We start from the raw sequence: 26,083 nt of genomic DNA on the forward strand, positions 1-26,083 counted from the left end.
GGAATTCTTTCTAACAATCTTGATGTGTCTTTTAATTGAAAAACACATTTTAAAAATAAATTACGGCAAATATGTAACAATTATGAATTTAATACGATCATTTCTTCTGCTTTCATAAGTAATAGTTATTGATTTTTAAAAAGCGTTTTTCAATTAAACGATATCTCAAGATCACTACCTTCTTTCAATTTCAAGTTCTTTCTAATGCTAAAAACCAGCCAAGTGCGAGTCGGACTCGCGTTCCAAGAGTTCCGTACATTAATAATTTTTTTCCAATATATTTTTTAGGGTTCCGTACCTCAAAAGGAAAAAACGGAACCCTTATAGGATCACTCGTGTGTCTGTCTGTCCGTCCGTCTGTCACAGCCAATTTGCTCCGAAACTACTGGACCAATTAAGTTGAAATTTCGTACACATATGTAAGTCTGTGACCCAAAAACGGATATGTAACGTCAACAAATGAATTTTAAACATAGGGGCCACTTTTGGGGGGTAAACCATAAAATTAAAAATCAAAGTTTTGCAAACTATGTCGTGTTACATATCAAACGAAAGAGCTCATTGTGAAAATCTCAAATATATTTTTTTTATAAATTTACGATAAAATTTTTAGAAGTTATTCAAGAAAATAGACAAAAAATGACCATTCCCCCCCCTCTATCTCCGAAACTACTAAGTCTAAAATTCTGAAAAAAAATACACAAAATAGTCCTTTACCTAAAGATGACAGGAAAACTTATTAGAAATCTAGAGTCAAGCGTGAGTCGGATTTAAAAACAAAAATGCGGTTTAGGTTTTTTTAGGGACACACAGGGATGATGTAGACAGCTATTGCGAAGGCCCTAGGCCGATATCCGCATAAGGCCGAAGACCCGAAGCGTCCCGAAGAGGCGTGCCTTTAGCTTCAAGCGTGAGTTGGACTGTAGATAAAAAAATGCGACTAGGCTGTATCTGGCACACAGCCGCAATGGTACTTGTAGTACTGATTGATTAGGTTATTAGGTATTGTCACGTGTTTTAAAAAGCACTATACAGGGTGGCCAAAAAATAAACTAAGTGTATTCCCGTTGCCGACGTGCTACCCCGAAATCGCGAAGAAAAATTTGGCTGTTTCATACGTTTTGGCTGGTCCGTTTTCTATGGGAGGATACATTTTTTTTCGCGATTTCGGGTCCCATAGTAAATGTTGCTCAGTAGGTATAATCCCAAAACCTCCCTAGCTACGGGAATGTGCGTATTTTTTGGCCACCTTGTAGGTATTATCTCTCTTCGGCCTTAGCTTTTAAAACACTTGCGGAAGTTGTAGGAAGCGCGACCCGTCGGACGCTCCGAGTTTTAAGCTCTAGCGGAGCCACAGAATAAATAATAGTACTAGGTACAGAAGACTCACTCTCTAACAAAACGCGTCTGTCACGATCAGCACAGATATGGCCGCTAGGTGGCGACAGCGCCACGCGCGGCTTATGGCAAACCCCAAAATTGGGGTCGAACGGATGTACTTTTAGCTACCTGTAGCAAAGCGACGAAATCGCGGAGTGAGACACGCCTGGCGGAGCTCGGTCTTCAGTTTCGCATTTAGACACTTGTACTATTGTTCGGCATTTAATTTCCTATCTAAGCTTTGCATATTTGCAGAGATATACCTAAGCCACCACGCCAGAAAACTTCATATTACATGTGTTGAAAACTTGATTGACTCATTCGGGTTTTTCAAGACGTTTCACTCACGTCACGTTACACGTACAAAAAAAAAATTGTTGAAAATTGTGTGATGTACGGAACCCTTGAAACGCGAGTCCGACTCGCACTTGACCAGTTTTTTATATATGTGAAACGCGAGTGAATTGCCTTTAAAAAACCCGTAGGGGTCGGATCAAAAACTAAGTAATTGGTCCGACTCACGCTTGACTACATATTTCTAATAGGTTTTCCTGTCATCTATAGGTAAAGACATATTTTATGTATTGTTTTCAAAATTTTAGACCCAGTAGTTTCGGAGATGGTAATTTTTTGCCTATTTTCTTGAATTACTTCTAAACTGTTTATTCTAAAATTATAAATTAAATATCTTTGAGATTCTTACATTGAGCTCTTTCATTTGATATGTAACACGATATAGTTTGAAAAACTATATTTTTTGATTTTCTCATTTACCCCCCAAAAGTGGCCCCCATGTTTAAAATTCATTTGTTTACGTTACATGTCCGTCTTTGGGTCACAAACTTACATATGTGTACCAAATTTCAACTTAATTGGTCCAGTAGTTTCGGAGAAAATAGGCTGTGACAGACGGACAGACAGACAGACAGACAGACAGACGCACGAGTGATCCTATAAGGGTTCCGTTTTTTTCCTTTTGAGGTACGGAACCCTAATAAATTAAAAAAAACTCCTGCTATGGACCTGCTACAATGGCAGAGATTATACTTAACAGCTAAATTCTTGGTGTAGGTATGGCAAACGTCTTATTTTTTATTGCTCTTGTTTTATAGATTTCTATAATTTGTATAAAAAATAGTATTGTCTCAATGGACTATAATTATTAAATATAATCAGGACCCTTATTACATTGAAAATTGTTTACCCGGCTGAAATTTATAGTTGTCATAAAAATAGTCACGATTGGTTCGGAGCGTTAAAAATAAATATATAATAAAACATATGGAGTGAAGCAAAGTAAAGGCGTGTAAAACCGATTATTTGATCTTACTACAATAAAACTATGGAAGAAAAACATGAAAACCATACTTGTAATTCGTAAGTGTAATAAGACTTGTATATTTTTCGCATTATGTTGTACATTTTTACTTTGTCTGATTTAATATTTTTATTTCAGTGTATATTATTCGTACAAGTAGACCATCATGCACACACTTTATACAAGTAGGAGAATATACTTATTTTAATTTAATAAAATTATAATTGTAATAGTTACACATATGTAACTTATAATGATTAAAAAAAACAACAATTTGCTTCAAATTTTAGCCACTTGACGCTTGCGTGCAATCAGAAATTTGTAACCATACGTGGATTCCTGTTTGTGGACAAAATGAAAAGACTTCAATACGACGAACGTTCGGTGACTTGTGTGACATGTTAGAATACAACTGTGATTTTAAAACAGGTTCGTCCAATTTCAAAATTGAAAAACAAAACTTAATTTTAATAATAACCCTAATTAATTAATCATGCACGAAATTACTTTTTCAGAATACAGGGAAATCAGCCGAGAAGAGTGTGTAAATACAACCACTATATCAGCGCGTAAATCATTATTCACACCCAGTGATACTACTACAGTCTCATATATTTATGATGATGATGATTACCTTACAAATCTCCCTGTAAATGTTAAAACAATGTCAAAATTTTATTTGAAACCACCTGATGAAACAACGGATGCTGCCATGTTTATCAGTGCAATATCAGAAAACCCACTGATAAACGTTCTCACACGCGGGTTCGAATATAGACGTCAAATCACAGATCCGTTATCCTCTTCATCTACAAAAAATGAGACCACTTTATCCACGGGGTCATTTAAAGCATGCACGTGTTCAGCGTCTCCTATTACCACTACAACGGCAAAGACTACAACAACTACATCGCCTACCACTACAACTCCTATTACTACAACTACTACTTTGTCTACCGAGGCTTTTAAAGCATGCACGTGTTCAACGAATGCTATTACCACTTCAACAACACCTAGTACCACTACACCTACTACATCGACAACCAATACTCCTAGTACATCTACGACTAATTTATCTACTGAGGCATCTAGTGTAACCAATTATAGAGGATGCACGTGTTCAACATCTACTCCTACATCAACAATGGAAACGACACCGTCGACGCCATCTACTACAACTACAATCACAACACCTAATACTAGTGTAGTAGACACTAGTGCAACGACAAATACAACAGAGTCTGAAACAACCCCTAATACTCCTATGACTACTGTGTCTACTGAGTCACCTAAAGCATGCACGTGTTCAACGCCTCTAATTACCACTACAACGGCAGTAACCACAGCTAGTACTACTACAACAATAGTCACCACACCTAGTACTACTACATCAATAGCCACCACACCTAGTACTACTACTACTTCTAGTACATCAGTAACCGTTACAACTCCTAGTACCAATACAACTACTGTGTCTACGGAGTCATTTAAAGCATGCACTTGTTCACCGCCTACTGATACCACCACAACATCGACCACACCTAGTACCACCACACCTACTACATCAACAACCATTACAACTCCCAGTACATCGACTATTTTATCTACTGACGCTTCTAGTGTAATCGATGGTAGAGCATGCACGTGTTCAACGCCTATAATCACCACTACAACGGCAGGGACCACAGCTAGTACTACTACAACAATAGCCACCACACCTAGTACTACTATAACAATAGCCACCACACCTAGTACTACTACAACAATAGTCACCACACCTAGTACTACTACAACAATAGCCACCACACCTAGTACTACTACTACAGCTAGTACATCAGTAACCGTTACAACTCCTAGTACCAATCCTACTACTTTGTCTACGGAGTCATTTAAAGCATGCACTTGTTCAGCGCCTACTGATACCACCACAACAACATCGACCACACCTAGTACCACCACACATACTACATCGACAACCATTACAACTCCTAGTACATCAACGACTACTTTATCTACTGAGGCATCGAGTGTAACCACTGGTAGAGGATGCACGTGTTCAACATCTACTCCTATATCAACAATGGAAACGACGCCGTCGACGCCATCTACTACAACTACAATCACAACACCTAATACTAGTGTGTCTACTGAGTTAACTAGTGCAATGACAAATACAACAAAGTCTGATACAACTACAATGACTACGACAACAGTCCAGTCGTCAACGCCATGGAAAGGATGTGGACATCCTGGATGCGATATAGTGGCCACCTGGGCAACAACAGTTAAAGGAGAAACGAGGGACTATTATCAGATTCTTAGGAGCAAATACGGCCATCTTCCTTTCAGGAGAAAGAAACATATACAAGCATTAAGATACACCAGTCATTATCCTCCAGGATTTCCGTTTTCAAGGCCTCGTCGTCGTTATCGTTATCGTTTTCGTCCTTTGGGTCCTTATAAGCAATTTTATGGACGTCATGTCGAAGGCTAGCTTTATCTATCTACTTAACAATGAGATTATGTATTATGACAGAGAACTCGTAGCGTGGGAGCGGTAATGTCAAGGTAGGTACATTAACGGAGTCCTGATTTTTATCGGATAAAACTAACATTAAGTGTCCAATTACAAGAGATTTGAATATCGGTTGTAAATTGTAATCACACATGCATGGAAATTTAATTTATGTGCATCTAAATTCTGCCGCATATTGATATTTTAGTGAACTCAGCCAGTATAATCGATATAATGGTATGAAACGGTCGAATTGATAAACGCCTCCTTTTTTGTAATCGATTAAAAATGACGGGTGTCTTTGGTACTGATTTAACATAGTAGCTTATATTTTATAAAGTAAATAAATATTGTAGTAAAGTAATAAAATACTAAATACGTAGGTCAGAGAGGGTAGGAGTTAAGAAAATGATGTTTAATAAATAAACATAATTTTAAATATTGAAACATCAGACGATTATCCTCTACTAAAAATGTCTCCCCGAGAGTCCTGTTACTTTGAAAATTTCACCACTCAGTTTTCCGTTTTGACAGTTTTTTCAGTTTTTACACCTTTTTCTTCTGAAGTCCGAATAATCCAACTAAATAAAATTCTTATATTATATCTTCTAAGCTAAGCGATTTACTTCTAGTAAGGTAGCTGTCTACAAGGTGCTTCGGCACGCCTTACGATACTACGAGTATACTTGTATGTTATTAGCGGCGTGACCTCATTCGCATTGCATTGAACTTGGCCAAGCAAGTTGCCGGTTTAGCTAGTTCATCTCGGAGAAAACATTCTGACGACGTGTTGACGCCACGTACCTACTGTTACCGGGTGAAGGACTGTTTACCAATAAATGGAATTATATTCAATATTTGTTAAAAACCTAACATGTTACGATGTAATTTACGATGTACCTTAGTTGATACTGAAGACATCTATTCGTTTTAAAAGACCTAGCTAACGACACCCCACACGTGTGTTTTCGTGTAAGGAGATACCCTATTATTGTTTGTTTATACTTACACCTTATTTTATAACAAACTTGGATGTGTATATAGGAGTAAGTGTTTAATTATATTGGATTAGCAAATTGGTCTATTAGTACAAGTCTTTCCGGGTTTGATTTCCGATCACAACATATTTCAAGGTCTCTTTACGGACACGATATTGCGGATGCGGATAGTGCCTCTATCTGCTAAAAATGCCGTTCGACGTATAATAAGAATACTTAATTAAATCATCTTATGATGTTGCATAATATTTGATAAAAATTCAATGCCAAAAACAACGCCATAGTTAAAATAAGTAATGGTCAAGGGAAGAGGCAAAGTGTTCAAAGAACTTGACTCATCTAAGCAAGGGCTGATTTAGACGGCGCCCGATCGCATGCGATTTTAGTTACATTGCGGACTGTTGGTTACGTTCAATTTAACCGACCGATCAAAACCCGCAATGTAATGAAACTCGCATGCGAGTTCTCGCGTCGTCTAAATCAAACTGACAGTGTCAAATACAATGTCATGTGACCAAAGAACGTAGCCACTTGTGGTAAAGGTAACATATAAATTGCAGCGTTTAGCTTCACCGCGATACATTCCTTACAAGTTGATAACATTTGGCATACTTTGCTCAAGTCTAGTCTAGTAACTCCACAAGTCCACATAATATAATTATAGTGAGTAGGTATATATTATGGAAGTGAATATGCTTTCAGTAAAGTTTTCATCAAGAAGATTCATAACGATACAAGTGCGAAAAGTAGGAAATTCGCAACGAGTGGCAATATATTAAAACTACTATGTTTTAGCATGAAATAGGGTAAGAGTGGGTATTACTGCGGATGTCAAGTATTATTGTGGATTATTTGTCTTTAATTAAACTATGTGTGAAAAAAGGTATGATTCTTCTCAACAGTATTTGGCCCAGTTTACCGTGCGCCATGAATCTCTTGAACATTACATCACAATGACCCGCATTCCATTCAAAGCTTCGGTACATTTTGCATTTCAATTTGTATGCTTCTGCGGGTACGAGTAACTTACGGTAGATATATTATGTATGGGTTTAGTACACGTAGCAGCAATAGTAATTTTGAAAATGTATATGTCGGCGGCAGATCGTAAAACCGGGCATATCGAGATATTCCTAGGTATATCATGAAACGCCGCCATTTCATGATCTGACTAAGATTTGCCCAGGCATATCACGATCTGCCTTATAAAAGAGGCGGCAGATCGATCAGAGCATTGGCATTCGTTGATATTCCTAGCTTCATACCGGGCGCATCGTAAAATAACCTCGTGAGGATTGCACGATATAGCTGGTGTTCGCTAGGAATGATCTGCCTAGGAATATCACCCTGTGAGGTTTGCACGATATGGCTGGTGTTCGCTAGGCATATCATGAAATGCCGGCGTTTCATGATCTGCCTAGGAATATCACCCTGTGAGGTTTGCACGATATGGCTGGTGTTCACTAGGCATATCATGAAATGCCGGCGTTTCATGATCTGCCTAGGAATATCACCCCTTGTTGAAAAATGACGCGGTTTTGGAATGAGATGCAATGCCAATTCACAACATTCAGGATCGAGCATAAATATCTATACTCACCGGTAATAAACGGTATAACACGATAAAATAACCAAAGGATATCACGCACTGGACTGACCTGATACTGCAGCAATGGCGGAATCCTTTCGATGCCACTAGTTCTTTCTTTACGTTCAGCACCTTCTCCTCTTTCACACGCCGGCCGGCGGTACGTTAAACAGTCTTAGGCCTTTTGTCACGCACGATATATCACTAAAACACTTCGTTTTGGAGGCTTAATACATATAATGTGATTTAAATCGATAGTGGTCGATCCGCATGCCGCGGCGTGTCGCTAGTTCTCTTTTTCGCCAACAGAGGCGCTGCTGAGGCTCGTCCTGAGCGTGCCGCCCGAGAGTTTCGGACGATTCTATTGGGTAAAATGTCAATATTGTATCGTTGTGAAGTGCGTTTTGGCTTTGCATCGATAAACGGTAGAAGCGCGCAGAAATTTGATTAATTACTTAAAAACTAAACGTTAAGAACGGAACACCCCTTGAGGCTAGCACGATATGGCCGGTGTTCGCTAGGCAGATCATGAAATACCGGCGTTTCATGATTTGCCTAGGAAAATCACTCCGTGAGGTTTACACGATATGGCTGGTGTTCGCTAGGCATATCATGAAATGCCGGTGTTTCATGATCTGCCTAGGAATATCACCCCTTGAGGCTTGCACGATATGGCTGATGTTCGCTAGGCACATCATGAAATGCCGGCGTTTCATGATTTGCCTAGGAAAATCATCCCGTGAGGTTTGCACGATATGGCTGATGTTCGCTAGGCATATCATGAAATACCGGCGTTTCATGATCTGCCTAGGAATATCACCCCTTGAGGCTTGCACGATATGGCTGGTGTTCGCTAGGTAGATCATGATGTGCCGGCGTTTCATGATCTGCCTAGGAAAATCACCCCGTGAGGTTTGCACGATATGGCTTGTGTTCGCTAGGCATATCATGAAATGCCGGCGTTTCATGATCTGCCTAGGAATATCACACCCTACTTATTTGATATGCCTAAACGTAGCCCGGCAAATCGTCAAACGTTGAGGTTTGAACGATATGGCTGGTAGTCATTAGTCAGATCATGAAATGGCGGCGTTTCATGATATGCCTAGGAATATCTCGATATGCCCGATTTTACGATCTGCCGCCGACATATACAGGTTGAAGATGTATATATGTATGTATTCAGGAGTCCAGACTGCGCATTTCGTAAATTATAAGCAACTGTTTCATATCAGTATTAGTGAGTTTAACGTTAATTTTGTAGTCGTGTTGAAAAAAAAAGTTATTAATTTATTTACGACATGCATGGTCACCCTAAAATTAGAATACCAAACTACCGATATTCTATGTCAAATTAAATGTCATCACGGTCTGGTTACTTTTGAAAACTCTATCTCACCAAGTTTGACAGTTCATTTTCTTCGTAATCAAAATGCTATCATTACGGCAAAAGAGGTTTTATGTTTATTAATTTTGTAGGGTGACCAAGATTGTAGAGAATTAAATTTGCCCTCACCAAAAAGTTACAAAATAGGAAATAATGTGGTTGTTTCATCTAAATACTACGGTAATCGATCAATTATCAGGTACTGAGTGTGTAGGATTAGTCCTGCTCACGTCTCATGAATCACCCTGTATAGTGATTCTATACGCAAACATACACAAGGAAGCACTACTGTCCCAGCATAAACCATTTCACCAAGGAGGAGTTTTGGCCGAAGGGTGTCAAGTTACAACGGTTCCGCGGCCGTCTCTGACACTGTGGGGTTGCGTAATGCATCGCAACCATAATGTGATTTGTAGTGTTTAGTTTTAAAATATATTTTTATAATATGTATGCTAGTTTTAAGGTATGTATGGGCCACTAGTGCCTAAAAAAAACATTTTATTTCATAAAATAAAGCAAGTGCAGCGCTACTGCTTGAGGCTGCATATGCGATGCGTTTGCGCAGGTTCACGTGATGCAGAGCGGCGGCCATGGACCAGATTCCTCATTAATTGCTCTTGTTATCACCTGATTATTACTATGTTGATTACACTAATTGTTATTATCTGCTCTTATTAGATCACAGCGAAAATAGTGTTAAACCTTCATCGTTTATTTTTGTAACTTTATTGGTACAAGCTTTCATCGCCATCTTGAAACTGGCAATCTTAATATAATATTTTTAGTTTATCACAGAGAAAAGTTATACCCAAAGATATATATGTCGCAGTAAGATAGATATAGCCGTTATATAGTTATAACCCTAGGGATATAATTATATGACGTAACATAGTTATACGAAAGCGATTCATTACTATCTTACTAGGTATATAACTATAATACGGCTTTAGTTTAGTGAAATAATTGTAAGTTGGAGTGCAGTGGTGCGGCGGAGGTATAGTTATATCCCTAGGGATATAGTTATATGCCGTATAGTACGTAACTACGTATTATAATCATATTCCTAGTAAGATAGTAATTGTAGGAATTAGGAGTGCGGCAGTGTGGCGGAGGTTTAGTTATATCCCTAGGGATATAGTTATATGCCGTATTATATTCATATTCCTAGTAAGATAACTATTGTATATATTTTCATGCTGCTATTTTTAAGGGTTTATGAGGCATTGCGATCGATTCACGAAAGCTGGCGCGAGATTTGACAGAATTTCAATGAAAATAGCTGTCACTCAGTAGAAATCTCGCGCCAGCTTTCGTGAATCGACCTATACTTTTACGTAATATTGCTAAAAAGTATTATACGGCATATAACTATATCCCTAGGGATATAACTATACCTCCGCCGCACCGCTGCACACCTACAATTATTTCACTAAACTTAATCCAGTAATATAACCATATCACTAAACTTAATCCAGTAATATAACTATATCACTAAACTAAAGCCGTATTATAGTTATATACCTAGTAAGATAGTAATGAATCGCTTTCGTATAACTATGTTACGTCATATAATTATATCCCTAGGGTTATAACTATATAACGGCTATATCTATCTTACTGCGACATATATAAGACTATCGACTAATCAATATGTATTTATGTCTATGTCTACCTATACCCTATACCTATCTGGACTGGAGATACAGACGTACGAGTATAAAGTGAGAGACCTATCTTTAAGGTAGCAAGGGTTTTATTTACTATACACGTATACTGTAGGTAGTGTAGGTACTTAACTAGGTACTATCAACGGAAATGGCATCGGCCATCAATAAAAGAAGGAATGGAAAAGGGTGTTAGATACTTGGTTTCAAACGACGAATACGACGTTTCGTCCACTAGTTTATGCAGATAGCAAGGCGAGCTACAGTGACCCAATTGTGAGATTAATCGAGTGCCGGCATTTTCTAATTGGGTTCGGATAGGTAATCGATTGCATGTTAAATAGATTAATCAGGGCATGGGCAAGTACTACTTGTATTTCTACATATTAGAACTGTTTAAGAAACGATTTATTCATATGACACGATTATATATCTTTCAATGGTTTAATTTTTAACACGTATGTAGAGCAAGACCAAGAAAAGTCTGCGACGATTTTGATAGCACACGCAGTGCAAGTGTTGTTTTAAACGTAAAACTTCTATGATATTATGACGTAAGAATAAATAACATTTACACTGCTATCAAAATCGTTGCAGACTTTTTTTGGTCTAACTCTATACTTCGTTTTTTTAGCATTAGAAAGAACTTGAAAGAAGGTAAGCGATCTTGACATGTCTTTTAATTGAAAAACGCTTTTTAAAAATCAGTAACTATTACTTGTGAAAGCAGAAGTATATAAATGATCGTATTGTATTCATAATTGTACTTATTTTTAAAATGTGCATTTCAATTAAAAGACATATCAAGATTGTTTACCTTATTTCTAATGCTAAAAAAAACGAACTATACATAGCAATGCACGCACGAGAACTTTCCAAAGTTGCGAAACTTTCCACATGAGAAATTCTCGGTAACTTCTGAGAATGTTCTCGAGAACGAGAATTTATTTATTTATCGTGGTTTATACCATGAATATTCACGATAGTTTAGGTGTAGTCCTTACCCCCAGAAAATTCCAACTTTTGGTCGTCCGCTTCCGGTCAGAAAAATGTATGACGGCCCGGCCAAACGGTCAGACTTAGGTGGGGGGTGCTCGACCAAATGTCATAGAGGGACCCTGGCAGATTTTGACGCCGCCATTTTTTTTTCAATATGGCCGACTTTTTTTTAAACCTTTTTAATTTTGTCCTAGCGCGCTGAAATTTTGGTCACGGAATCTCGGGGTCCCCTAGATACCTATGGAAATTTTTTTTTTGGAAAAATGTTACAATTGCGGGAAAACTGGCCACTTTTATTTTGTATGGCAACTTTTAAACGGTGCGTGATAGGTAGGGGGTGCTCGACCAAATGTCATAGAGGGCCCCAAGACAAAACAAACTGCATTAAAAAAAATCAAAATGGCCGACTTTTTTTTTTAATTTTTTCAATTTGGTCCGATCGCGCTGAGATTTGGCATGGCGGGAGATAGAGGCCTCTAGATTCTAATGAAACAAAAAAATAATTTTGGAAAAATTTGCCGATAGTTGAAATGTTCTCTGATATACAGTGAGAATTTAAGCAACTTATTGGTAAATTTATCACATCAACAAAATAGCTAACTGTAATAGACAATAATATATGCATAATAACATTTAGTTTTAAGTTATGCCTATTTAAACTTTATTTCAAGTATATTCTCTTGTTTAAACAATAATTTCCATGTTGCAGGAATGTTCTGAGAACATTCTCGAGAACGTTTCCGCTTTTTGGGAATGTTCTGCAATTTGTACATTGCTAACTATACATGTTCATCATTATGTTATGGCAATCTTCTATATATCCAGCATCCGACCAGCTTGAATATAACCGACATATAAATGTACTTATTATAAGTATTAGCGATGTTACGTACTCGTACCTACTTAATCAGTAATAATATAATATATCTTAAGTCAATTTGGGACCCGGAACTGGTTCAAAACTTGTTTAGGTGAATTTTTAGGCAAAGACAAACATTTACACAAAAAAAAAAAACATAGCCACAACCGAATACAGAACCTCCTCCTTCTATGAAATTGAAGTCGGTTTCATTAAAATTATTTCAGTTGCACTGAAATCAATTTTAAATTAAATGACTTATCATGTTATAGCATTTTACGAAATGAATAAATGTATTAATAAAACTAGTGCCCTTTCAGATAAGTGTTTCTTTTATTAGCTCTCGTATGTACGAGTAAGGTGGTAGTTATGGATGGGATTGGGAAAAGATGGATGGCTTCCGTAAACGGGATAGTTATATATATCTCCGGAAAAAGTTGAAAGGATGACTTATACCACACGTACTGAATTCGTGTATTAAATATCATAATCACGCTCATACAGTCGGTCCGTACCGAATACTCGTAATTGTAAAGCACTGAACCGGACGTGGCATATAACATATAACGGCTAATAACAAAAACTTAACTGTCTCTATAAATCGCGGACCGTATATAACAGGTTACATAATTAGCAATAATTTTGGTTATTCAAAACATCCTTGCGAAGAGGAGATTTGTAGAATTCCCAGTAGGTGGAAGTGGTCCCGGAAGCTCGGCAGAAGGTTAACGCAGGCTATATAATAGTCGCGGTGCAGGCGCGGGCGCACTCAGTACGACGCGCGTTGTGACCGTGACTTTTGTTTTCAAAACGTAAGTGTTAACGGTTTTGTTTTAAATTGACTCGAGTTTAAAATCGTGATTTATGTTTGTTTGGGTTTGCAGTGTTCTATTTGGCAGTGTTATCAAAAGCCACAGTTGAAAGGATTTTTCACTTGTCTCTAGATTACCGCGATTATTTATTGGTACGAGCTTTCAACCCGAATTCTTAGTACCTATGTAGCTTTATAGGAGTTTTCAGAAAATAGTATACCCAACCCAATTAGCGTATATTAAGAAAAGCTAATCACTGTCAGTTTTGTGACGATAATCAGGCATTAATTTGCAATAAAAACCTTTGGTTTTCGTGTTAATTTCGGAGCGATGTTGCAATGTAACAAAAGGCAAACAGTTGATTTCCATAAAGATTTCATGATTAATTGTCGTCATAAAACTGATAGCGATTAACTTTTCTTAACTACTCACGCTAATTGGGTAGGTACAGGTACACTATTTTCTGAAAACTCTCTTATCTCTATATGTATGGGGCGACATAATACAATACTGTGCTAAGACAATTAATTGCAAAGCCGTGTTCACGTGTAAACAGGTCTTCCAATTACAAACTTTTTATCTTATCTATTTGAAATAGGTACATATAATAAGTACTTAAATCCATTATTGTCATTAATTTATTAATGGATGGATTAAGAATTTATGTATATATTTTGTGATGAAGACGGTAAATTGATTTAAAGGGCCATATGTTACCTACTGTAAAATGTACTGTATGATACATGTGCGAACAGGTAATTCACACGCTTGTGTCAATTTAAAACACTCCCTAAGATTTTGATACAATGCTTAACTAAACTAATAACATCTGTTGAACTTATAATAACCTTGTCCCTGTTATTTTAGACAATGCGCTGCTTAATTCTCCTCGCCATCGCGGCTACAGCGCACGCGCACCCCGCGCTGATCTTTACCCAGGCGCTTCAGCCAATCGGAGTCGAGTACGCGGAGAACGCCGGTCCACTGGTTCGCCCGCATCCCGCCGTCGAACGAAACGCCGCCCGGGACGCTCAGCTGCCGCGTGAACTTCTCAAGTCTCGAGACTTCTATGACAACCCAGCGGTTGCTGAAGCTCTGGCGAGAGAGTCGTGGTTCACCAACAAGGAGATGCAGGTCGTTGAGAGGGAGGCTGAAAAGATCCCCAGGGAGAGGATCTATAAAATTGTGAAGAGCGCTGGCTTCTTAGATCAGTAAAATTTATTTATGATCGTAATTACATCGCTCGGGATGTTTGCGATGTTAATTAAGTAGGTACTTTACACAAGGTTTGAACTATTGATCCCGACTCAAACGTCGACTAAATGAGTTATTGAAGGTATCAACGTGCCATCATGTTAAAAGTCTTATTGTGTAGGTAATTATTTAAAATGTTTGCTTTTTAGAATGATTTTTACTATTTATTGTTTTATGCATAGTATACCTATGGGATTAACAGTTAAAAGAGTCAATACATTTAGTTATACATACCTACTGTAATGTGTGAATGTCTTTGTTTTTTGTAAATATATAGTACTTTACTTAATAATAGTAAACATTATAACAATATTGTATATAAATATAATTATAAGACATAGAGTCAATATTGTACAACAGTCATACCAGTACTTGAGTAGCACCTACCTACAAAAACTTGTTTACATGCACGCATATAATTTAAATGTTTATGTAACTAATAATAATTTAGGAGTGTGAAGGTAAACATGCCCTTATCTTATTTGTTTGTTAGTTTCATCGTTGTATATATTTACATATTTAATGCGGTTTTGATTTAAGTAGGTATATTGATGGATTATTAGGTAGTAGGTATATAATTTAACTGCGTATTATGCACATATGCAGGTATTGTGTAGAAGGGTTGGATTATATTTTTGTATGACTTATATACATACATCGAAAACAAGTTACTGTTTTTCATATGTCACGAGAGTAGGTACTATTCTGGTTGTTGTTGGGTTGTATGAAGGGCGGCTAGTGCTAGTACCTACCTGTTGCCATACAAAAATACAATTCTTTTTAAAAATTGTAGATTAAAATGAAGTAAAGCTGTGATCTCGAGCAATTAAGTACGTAAACGTAAGTTATTGCTCTTAAATAAAAATAAAACAAAGTGTTTGATAAATCAACTATATAGTTTTAATTATATTTTAACAATCTCTTTAAAATGTAATGAAAAATATTTCCGTTACTCGAGTACCTAATGTGTTAAATGGAATGCCGGATGATGCATGGTAAGTTAACTATTCATAATGATCAAATCCAAATGTTGGCTGTAAGGAGATTTTTTTTATGAATTATAGATATTCTGCATTCAAAGATTTACAAAAATCCTATACCCAGTAGTTTTATTATGGAAAAGATTAGACTAGGTAAGTAGTAAGGAATATACGTGTTAAATAAGGAACTATGTTGTTACCAACCAAATCAAAATGACGCATTTCGTACCTAATTTTGTTAACTTAACAAAAAACTGCCTCAAAACGGCAGCCAGATCATTTTCATGAAAAAATCGCCATTTATGAAATTCTGTTCATGTATTTTTTCTTATATTAAAAATCTGCCTTGTCATTCTTAAAAGCCATATATTATAGGACAATCTTACACAAACGGACCAGTTTATCTAAAAAAAATATTTCACATAGGTAGTGTTTGAGTTTCCCTTACTGCCTTATTTCGATTATCTAATAATCTTTGTATCATATAACTAGTTTCTAGTTAGAAGTTAGAAGGACTGTTCATTCAGGTATGACCGAATGAATTCATACTTTATTGATCCCGTCGCAACCCTCGCCATAAGTAGGCCTCTTGAAGGACCTGCCCCTCTTGCAGGTAACCCAACATTCGTGTACTGGTTTTTGAACAAAATCTGAAAATCATCAAGAGAAAAATTCATCAATAAACCGCTATAATAACAATTATGAGGATGTACATAAAATATAAAAAGATACTCATAATGGCAAATATTAAGGCAGGTAAGTTATATTATGAGGGCACACATATTGCTCAAAAATATATCCCATACCTTGTATTTATGTTAGCGAATTAAGAAGTATGGCACATATTTTTGAATAATTTGTAGGTATGTATACATATTTTAACACTTTACTGTTGGTACGTATCTGTCGTGTAAATAATTTAATATATTATCTAACTAATAACACTCGGTTATTGATCCACTGGATTCGACTTTTAAGAAGTTATGTCGAGTGTAAATAATACGCAGCAGCATTTCGAATTTGTTTGTGGAACGACGATGTTTGCTTTTATTCCGCTAGCACAGCCTTGTATTACGCTAACTTTGTGGCAACAAACGATTTCACAATCGCATATTTAAATGGAGTGCCTGTTGCAAGATTTGCTTTACAGATTTTATTTTAATTGGTTTTAATACTTTATTAAGTAAATAAGTACTGCCTATTTTGTGGTAAGAATATGAAAGGTAAACACAGAATACAGAAGTTGATGGCAGTAGGTATTTGCAGTCGATATCCACAAGCGAAAAAGGTGAGTGCTTTGGAATTGCCTTTATGCACGTATTGCTTAAAAATGTTTTTAATACAGTTGCTCAAAAAGTGCTACTTTCCGTAGCTGTTTAGCGTGCGGAAAGTTGGTTATCTCGAACTAGTGCTTTTTACTTTTCCAATTTTTTTAAATTTATACTTGTTCCAATTCACGACTACTTATTGATGAGTGTTAATATTAGTTTCCTTTAAACGTCGTAATCAGCATAAAAACCTACCGTTAATGTAAGAATACGAAAAATATTACATATTTCATATTTAATTACTTACCTCTTCATCATTATAACACGTTTATTTTTTAATATTCAATATTGAAAATTCCGTTCTTAGTAAGTTGACTGAATGGAACGGAATAACTGCCAAACGCCCATAGATATAATATACTTAAAGACGACGTCTAACCGAGCTGTCACTGTTACCACTTTTGTTTAGTGTACGATTAACAATGTTTTTCTTATTTTTTCGCAACTGTATTAAAAAACGTCGTTCGATACACGTGCGGAAATGTCATTCTTCACTCGTCCCGAGTCTTGCCACTCGCCTGCGGCTCGTGGCAAGATATCTCGGTACTCGTGAAGTAATGACATACCTTCCGCACTAGCATCGAAATGTACTATTTACAGTGATAGAGACCCATCGCACGTGTGAGGGAAAGTGATACTTTCTGTGATAAAGATATAAAATGTTATGGGATCTTACTTGATTGGGGTTTTTCGATTAAATAAAACACATTGAGCAGAATGGAACAAAACTAAAAAAAAACCCAGATAAATAGCCTCATTCCGAAATTTATAGCCTACCTACTTGTTGTGATACGATTACAAAGAAATAAAAGCTACCTATTTAATTTTAATCATACTGCTGAAGAAACATCCCCAGAGTATTCAGGCGTTGGCGCCAATGTGGGCGTTAGACTGTCCGGTATAGAATGAACTTCTCTGTTTGTTCTCTGTTTGTTGTTCTTCTTGTCTGTCTGTTTGTTTTTCTGTGTAAGAATGTTCTATAATATTTATTTATTTATTTATTATTTATTTATTTAACTTAAAACTTCGTATGAGTGTATCTTACGGACACCGTATTTCATAGAGATTAGAAATATTATATGGCGGGCTTGAGGTCTTTTTAGAATAGCTCATGACGGAGAGGATATTATGATATTACAAGACTACGACGTCATTCCTGTAAGTTTATTTATAAATATTATATTGTAAACTTGTAACGTTGTGACGACCGGTCTGGCCTAGTGGGTGGGTAGTGAAGTGCCTGCGAAGCCGATGGTCCTGGGTTCGAATCCCGGTAAGGGCATTTTATTTGTGTGATGAAACTGATGAACACAAATATTTGTTCCTGCATCATGGGTGTTTTCTTTGTATTAGTTATTAATTTCGTCTAGTTGTACCACTGTATATATATTGTATGTAAATAAATGATTTAAACTTCAGTATGTATTTATCTATATAAGTATGTTTATATCATCGCCTAGTACCCATAGTACAAGCTATGCTTAGTTTGGGGCTACGTCAATCTGTGTAAGATGTCCCCAATATTTAATTATTTATTAAACTTACGAGTTAAAAACCAAGATAGCTTTTCATTAGATGATATTTATATTATTATTGCCGGTACCTTGCTATCTTGGAAAATCTTAAAGCTTTAAGGGAAGTGAGTTTAATTTTGAATTTATCAAGAGAGCGGTCGTGTGCTTTTGACAAGTTTCTGATTGGGTTACCCATCCATTCATCAGACATTCACTTATCATTCTCGTAAGAGCGCTCTTACAAGAAAAGTCGAAATAATGCAAAATTGATGATACTAGTCGACGAAATTCAGGACTTTGTGCTCATTATTAGAAACAATGAGTACTTGTTCCAGTAAAAGCGTCTTCTTATCTTTTTAAATATCGTTGTAAATATTAGAAAAAGGACTTATTAAATTAGTAATGAATTTTTTTCTGATGGTCGTTTCCGAAAAACCCCGTGAAGCACTGAACGGCAAGCTCTTATTTGAAAATGTTGAGAAGTTTACTCTGCTAAACCTGGCTATTTTGTATTACTAATACCCTGTACTTTAGGCATATCAAACGATATTTTTCCTACATACCTTTGAGAAAGAGAAAATCAAAGTAAAACGAACTCAATTTTCTCTCCGAAACAAGTGTCAATTTCTACGAAAATCGACTTAATATCGAAGTCATTTTCATACTCAAGCAATCTGCAACGTTTGCTTATACTGTTGGTATACATTAGTGTTTATGAAATTCTACTATAATTTTTTGGCAATTTTTTGAAAACTACTCTATATTACCGATGACGCGCGCTCGCCAGCTCAGTGCCGCGGCAGAGCTTGTACAGGCAGGACGTGTGTCGGTCGGCTCCGCACATTTTCAATGGCGACGACGAGGTTTTTTATCATTGTGTGCGGCGGGCGCCGTGTAAAACGCTATACTGTGTGCGTGTAAACCGCAACGAGAGACTTTGATCCTAGCACTGTTTTTATAGTATTATAATTTATAATGGTACAGTTTAATAAACTACCGGACAGGATTAAAAATATTTGAAACGACCTGACATTCTATATGTATTTATTTGACTCAAGATAGTACTCAGGGTCTGATGATGGAGCCGGAAGGTGGTCACCGGTACCAATCAACCATGCAACTAAACCACTTTGTGTTTAGGCTCGTTTTATTCATCTCAACAAGATCTTTGACACAAGATAGTACTCAGGGTCTGATGATGGAGCCGGAAGGTGGTCACTGGTACCAATCAACCATGCAACTAAACCACTTCGTGTTTGGGCACGTTTGATTCGGCTCAACAAGATCTTTGACTTAAGATAGTACTCAGGGTCTGATGATGGAGCCGGAAGTTGGTCACCAGTACCAGTCAACCATGCAACTAAACCACTTCGTGTTTAGGCTCGTTTTATTCGTCTCAACAAGATCTTTGACACAAGATAGTACTCAGGGTCTGATGATGGAGCCGGAAGGTGGTCACCGGTACCAATCAACCATGCAACTAAACCACTTCGTGTTTAGGCTCGTTTTATTCGTCTTAACAAGATCTGTGACACAAAATAGTACTCAGGGTCTGATGATGGAGCCGGAAGGTGGTCACCGGTACCAATCAACCATGCAACTAAACCACTTCGTGTTTGGGCTCGTTTGATTCGGCTCAACAAGATCTTTGACACAAGATAGTACTCAGGGTCTGATGATGGAGCCGGAAGGTGGTCACCGGTACCAATCAACCATGCAACTAAACCACTTCGTGTTTGGGCTCGTTTGATTCGTCTCAACAAGATCTTTGACACAAGATAGTACTCAGGGTCTGATGATGGAGCCGGAAGGTGGTCACCGGTACCAATCAACCATGCAACTAAACCACTTCGTGTTTGGGCTCGTTTTATTCGTCTCAACAAGATCTTTGACACAAGATAGTACTCAGGGTCTGATGATGGAGCCGGAAGGTGGTCACCGGTACCAATCAACCATGCAACTAAACCACTTCGTGTTTAGGCTCGTTTTATTCGTCTTAACAAGATCTTTGACACAAAATAGTACTCAGGGTCTGATGATGGAGCCGGAAGGTGGTCACCGGTACCAATAAACCATGCAACTAAACCACTTCGTGTTTGGGCTTGTTTGATTCGGCTCAACAAGATCTTTGACTTAAGATAGTACTCAGGGTCTGATGATGGAGCCGGAAGGTGGTCACCAGTACCAATCAACCATGCAACTAAACCACTTCGTGTTTGGGCTCGTTTTATTCGTCTCAACAAGATCTTTGACACAAGATAGTACTCAGGGTCTGATGATGGAGCCGGAAGGTGGTCACCGGTACCAATCAACCGTGCAACGAAACCACTTCGTGTTTAGGCTCGTTTTATTCGTCTTAACAAGATCTTTGACACAAAATAGTACTCAGGGTCTGATGATGGAGCCGGAAGGTGGTCACCGGTACCAATAAACCATGCAACTAAACCACTTCGTGTTTGGGCTTGTTTGATTCGGCTCAACAAGATCTTTGACTTAAGATAGTACTCAGGGTCTGATGATGGAGCCGGAAGGTTATCACCAGTACCAATCAACCATGCAACTAAACCACTTCGTGTTTAGGCTCGTTTTATTCGTCTCAACAAGATCTTTGACACAAGATAGTACTCAGGGTCTGATGATGGAGCCGGAAGGTGGTCACCGGTACCAATCAACCGTGCAACGAAACCACTTCGTGTTTAGGCTCGTTTTATTCGTCTCAACAAGATCTTTGACACAAGATAGTACTCAGGGTCTGATGATGGAGCCGGAAGGTGGTCACCGGTACCAATCAACCATGCAACTAAACCACTTCGTGTTTAGGCACGTTTTATTCATCTCGACAAGATCTTTGACACAACTGTCCCTTTCCCTTCCCTAAGATTAGTTTTCAAAGGTGTCCTTTTTAAGCACTTACTTACTGGACTTAAAGTCGATATCTGAGGTTCCCAGAGGTTCGAAAACATGTTCCTGATGTCAGTATTGACTGATGTCCCTTTTAGGGACATTTTTCGAAATTGGCCAATTACGTTCATATTCGTAATCGATGTCGACCATAGGTCCCGAAAAATGTTTCGCGCGTCAGTATTGAAGGATGTCCCTTCCATTTCGGGACATTTTTTTAAATTGATCGTTGGCACTTTAAAACGATATCTGAGATTTCCAAAGGTTCCGTAACATGTTTCCGACGGCAATACAGACGGAGTTTCCTTATTTTTCTGGACATTTATGGGACATTTCTTCCAATTAACCGATTGCGTTCAAAATCGATATCTGAGGTGCCCAAAGGTTTCGAGACATGTTTCTGACGGCAATACCGAGAAATGACCTTTTTTCAGCAGGGTGGTGTAATGCAGGTAGTAAAGTAAGTACGCGGCTAAAGTGTAGAATCTAAATATTGCCGTTGAAACCATATTTTGCACCTCAGATATCGATTTTGAATGCAATCAGTCACTTTCAAAGAATGTCACTAAAATGTCCCAAAACAGGACACCTTTCAATATTGCAGTTGAAAAAATGTTTAGAAACGTCTGTTTACCTCAGATATCGATTTTAAACGCAATCGGGTAATTTCTAGAAATGTCTCAAAAAAGGACATCTCTCAATATTTCCCTCGGAAACAAGTTTCGAAACCTTTGGGCACCTCAGATATCGATTTTGAACGCTATCGGTTAATTTTAAGGAAAGTCCCGAAAATGTTCCAAAAAGGACATCCTTCATATAGCCGTCGGAAACATGTTTCGGAACCTTTGGTAAACTCAGACACCGCTTTTGAACGCATTTGGTCAGTTTCACAAAAATGGCCTAAATAAAAAGGACATTAGGTAGGTACATACAAAGTAATCGTCAATCCGAATTGACGATTGAGGATTGACCGATCAATTTGAATTAACGATTAGTAATCGTCAATCTTCAATCAGTAGATTTAGAATTAGTTTCGTCAATCGTCAATTCGAATTGATCGGTCAATTCTCAATCGTCAATTCGAATTGATTTTTTGCCAACACTGCTATCATGTAACTGAACCACTTCATGTTTGGGCTCGTTTGATTCGTCTCAACAAGACCTTGGACACAAGTTAGTACTCAGGGTCTGATGATGGAGCTGGACTGTGGCCACGGGTACCAGTCTACCATGTAACTGAACCACTTCGTGTTTGGGCTCGTTTGATTCGTCGCAACAAGATCTTTGACACAAGATACTACTCAGGGTCTGATGATGGAGCTCGAAGGTGGCGACGGGTATCAGTCTATCACATAACTGAACCACTTCGTGTTTGGGCTTCGTGTTTGGTTTATCACCTAGTGTCAAACATCTTGTTGAGACGAATCAAACGAGCCTAAACACGAAGTGGTTTAGTTGCATGGTTGATTGGTACCGGTGACCACCTTCCAGCTCCATCATCAGACTCTGAGTATCACCTAGTGTCAAAGATCTTGTTGAGACTAATCAAACGAGCCTAAACATGAAGTGGTTTAGTTGCATGGTTGATTGGTACCGGTGACCACCTTCCGGCTCCATCATCAGACTCTGAGTATCACCTAGTGTCAAAGATCTTGTTGAGACTAGTCAAACGAGCTTAAACATGAAGTGGTTTAGTTGCATGGTTGATTGGTACCGGTAACCAACTTCCAGATCCATCATCAGACTCTGAGTATCACCTAGTGTCAAAGATCTTGTTGAGATAAATAAAACGAGCCTAAACACGATGTGGTTTAGTTATATGGTTGATTGGTAATGGTGACCACCTTCCAGCTCCATCATCAGACCCTGAGTACTGTCTTGTGTCAAAGATCTTGTTGAGACGAATTAAACGAGCCCAAACACGAAATTGTTTAGTTACATGATAGACTGGTACCCGTGGCCACCTTCCAGCTCCATCATCAGACCCTGTGTATCTTCAGTGTCAAAGATCTTGTTGAGACGAATCAAACGAGCCCAAACACGAAGTGGTTTAGTTACATGATAGACTGGTACCCGTGGCCACCTTCCAGCTCCATCATCAGACCCTGTGTATCTTCAGTTTCTTGTAACTTGTTTCTTGTAAATAAGCGAGTACCTATAATTTCTTTCGAGTAATATACGTTCATAAGTACGAGTATGGGGCTATTCATAAATTACGTCGTTTCAAATGGGAGGAGGGGGGGTCTGGACATCGGATGATGGTAGCATGACGTAGGAGGAAACAGAGTCATCCGAAGCATGATTTTTAGATGATTTGAGGGATGGGGGGGGGGGGGGTCAAAAATAGATGACGTAATTTATGAACAGCCCCTATGTACATTTGCACTGCATTTAGTATTTTCGTACTTACCAAATAACAGTTTTAGGACTTTATAAGTTAAGTACAGTTAGTGTTGTTATGGTTGATTTCAATATGCTTCGCGATGGATCAAGAATGTTTAATCCATAATTGTAGTGCGAGTGTGGTAGAAGGGATCGGAATACTGAGCTCGCACGGCCTGCCGCAGCGCGTAAAATACCTAAACTCGCTCAACCCCGAAATGTAATAGCACTCTTAAGTACGTTAAACTATATCACTACACTTTATAAAAGTCTGTTTGTGTGTGTGTTTTTCTGAGTATTGGAGGTCTTGATCACTTTTTCTTTCGTACATGATATGACATCTATTTCAGTTTGCCTACGCTATGGTACCAATGTGTAATCTTTACATAATACGTATTTGAATATTTAAACCCTAAGCGCCACTTGGACCATCCCACTAACCCGGGGTTAAGCTGTTAAACCGTTAACTTGAGTCAAATTGCACTGGTTACCATGGTAACCCCAGGTTTAACCTGTTAACCCCGGGTTAGTGAAACGGTGCAAGTGGCGCTAAGTGGCTTATCAATGTCATTTAATATAATACACGAATGTATTATATTAAATGACATGGTAGTTGTACCTTTCCGGCTGTCGCAGTTGAACTCGTGCATGTCGCATGTGTCGATGAAGGTGCGCAGCTCGCCGCAGGAGTCGATGCCGCACATCGGCACCTGGTCGTGGCGACAGATGTCCGCAATCTTACATTCCTCCTCCAACTGAACAGACCATATCAGAGTGTTTCTTTTATTTTTTGCCGTTTTATATATTGTGACCTTTATTGCCACTTTTTATTTCTAGTCAGGATCGCGAGTCCTTTTCATCCTTTTAGGAGAAAAAAAAGTGTCCTAAAATTGTCATACTTTTTTCATACTTTCCTTTTTGTTACCGCCATACAAAGTATATGGGGAAATGGTAACACAATAGAAATAAAACTTTTTTTTTAACCCATTAGATCGAAAGAGCTCGTGATTCTGAGTAGAAATAACACAAAAGTGGCAAAAAAATTCACAATATTAAAAAATGGCAGAGAATAAAAAAAACCGTCTTCGTTCGTTTTTAAACATTTTCGTATAATATGACACTCATCGTAAGCAATTAAGTGTTATTAATTACCAGTGCTGGATTAAAATACTATAAGGCTTTAAGCATTTCTAGACAATGGTGCATGGCACCACTCTCACCGGGATCATCCTTCGGATTCGATCGATTCCTGAGATTTTGGGTGCCTGAATAAACTCCCTACCCACTTAATTCTGCACTGTTTTACAATCATAAAGGTATTTAGGCAACGACATCGAAACATAGACTCCTGACAAACACTTTACTAAGTATTAGCTTAACTTAGATAAGTCATCAGAGCAGTGGATGTGGATAGACGTAGCTGAGTAGGTGAAAATGATAAACATTAAGCCAAGTTTAATAAGGCAACACTGTAACAAAAGTACGTAAGGTGGTCAATTAGTTAATCTCCCTTGGGATAAAACTGAACCTTAATGAGCTAAGTGTGTTTGAATAAACTTAGGTTTCCACGCAATTGGTGTTCATTGAAAGTTCAACTTTATATTATAGGTACCTTCTTGGATAAGTACGGCAATAGGTACTTATAAAATTTCTAAGAAATTTATTTATTTTATTTATTTAAGGATCACCAAATTGAACCATGACCTGTTAACAGATTATTTTTTCAATTAAGAATTTTCTTCACTTTCGACACTTACCAAATATAAAATAATGCCAAACCTTAACTTTACCTTGGCTTTCTCAATGTGTGCGTTGCAATGGTGAATTATCAGTGTACAACATAGCAACTGAAGGAAAGTCAGCATTTCTTCTCATGTGCTCTTCATGTTTATTTTTCGTTTTACAAATGTTTGCTTTTGCGCCGCGGCCTTAGTCGGATCATGGCGATGAAATGTTATCGATCGTAATAAAATATACTGCTTCAAAACTTAAGCATGTACTCACTGGAGTTGCAACAATTTATCAGAAGTATTGACGCCGTATGAGTATAATGATCCAACTTCATCGTTATACCTTCTTAGTATTCGAAGTTTCTTTCGAATATTTGTATTATGTATTTAAAACTGTAAATTTCATTTCACACCTATACGATGGTACAGTCGCCATCAGATATATCAGAGCGGCCAAGGTGATCACAATATCTG

The 26,083-nt window shown here is 37.8% G+C and overlaps 3 protein-coding genes across 3 annotated transcripts; 2 read left to right on the forward strand and 1 right to left on the reverse strand.

Moving 5' to 3' along the window:
- Positions 1-2,596: 2,596 nt before the first annotated feature.
- On the forward strand, positions 2,597-5,324 carry LOC134671247 (mucin-2-like). Its single transcript, XM_063529056.1, has 4 exons — positions 2,597-2,757; positions 2,837-2,883; positions 2,989-3,127; positions 3,214-5,324. The coding sequence occupies exons 1-4, from the start codon at positions 2,736-2,738 to the stop codon at positions 5,190-5,192; spliced, it is 2,187 nt and encodes a 728-aa protein (XP_063385126.1). The 5' UTR covers positions 2,597-2,735; the 3' UTR covers positions 5,193-5,324.
- Positions 5,325-13,422: 8,098 nt separating this feature from the next.
- On the forward strand, positions 13,423-15,660 carry LOC134667687 (uncharacterized). The gene is made up of 2 exons (XM_063525112.1): positions 13,423-13,520; positions 14,388-15,660. The coding sequence occupies exon 2, from the start codon at positions 14,391-14,393 to the stop codon at positions 14,733-14,735; it is 345 nt and encodes a 114-aa protein (XP_063381182.1). The 5' UTR covers positions 13,423-13,520; positions 14,388-14,390; the 3' UTR covers positions 14,736-15,660.
- Positions 15,661-16,239: 579 nt separating this feature from the next.
- LOC134671253 (uncharacterized) lies at positions 16,240-25,902 on the reverse strand. Its single transcript, XM_063529068.1, has 3 exons — positions 25,670-25,902; positions 24,499-24,634; positions 16,240-16,404 (listed from the first exon to the last, which is right to left on the reverse strand). Exons 1-3 carry the CDS (start codon positions 25,742-25,744, stop codon positions 16,298-16,300), a joined length of 318 nt encoding a protein of 105 aa, XP_063385138.1. The 5' UTR covers positions 25,745-25,902; the 3' UTR covers positions 16,240-16,297.
- Between the last annotated feature and the right edge of the window lie 181 nt (positions 25,903-26,083).

The sequence above is a fragment of the Cydia fagiglandana genome, chromosome 1, assembly GCF_963556715.1.
Source record: "Cydia fagiglandana chromosome 1, ilCydFagi1.1, whole genome shotgun sequence".
In the NCBI taxonomy this organism is placed as follows: domain Eukaryota; kingdom Metazoa; phylum Arthropoda; class Insecta; order Lepidoptera; family Tortricidae; genus Cydia; species Cydia fagiglandana.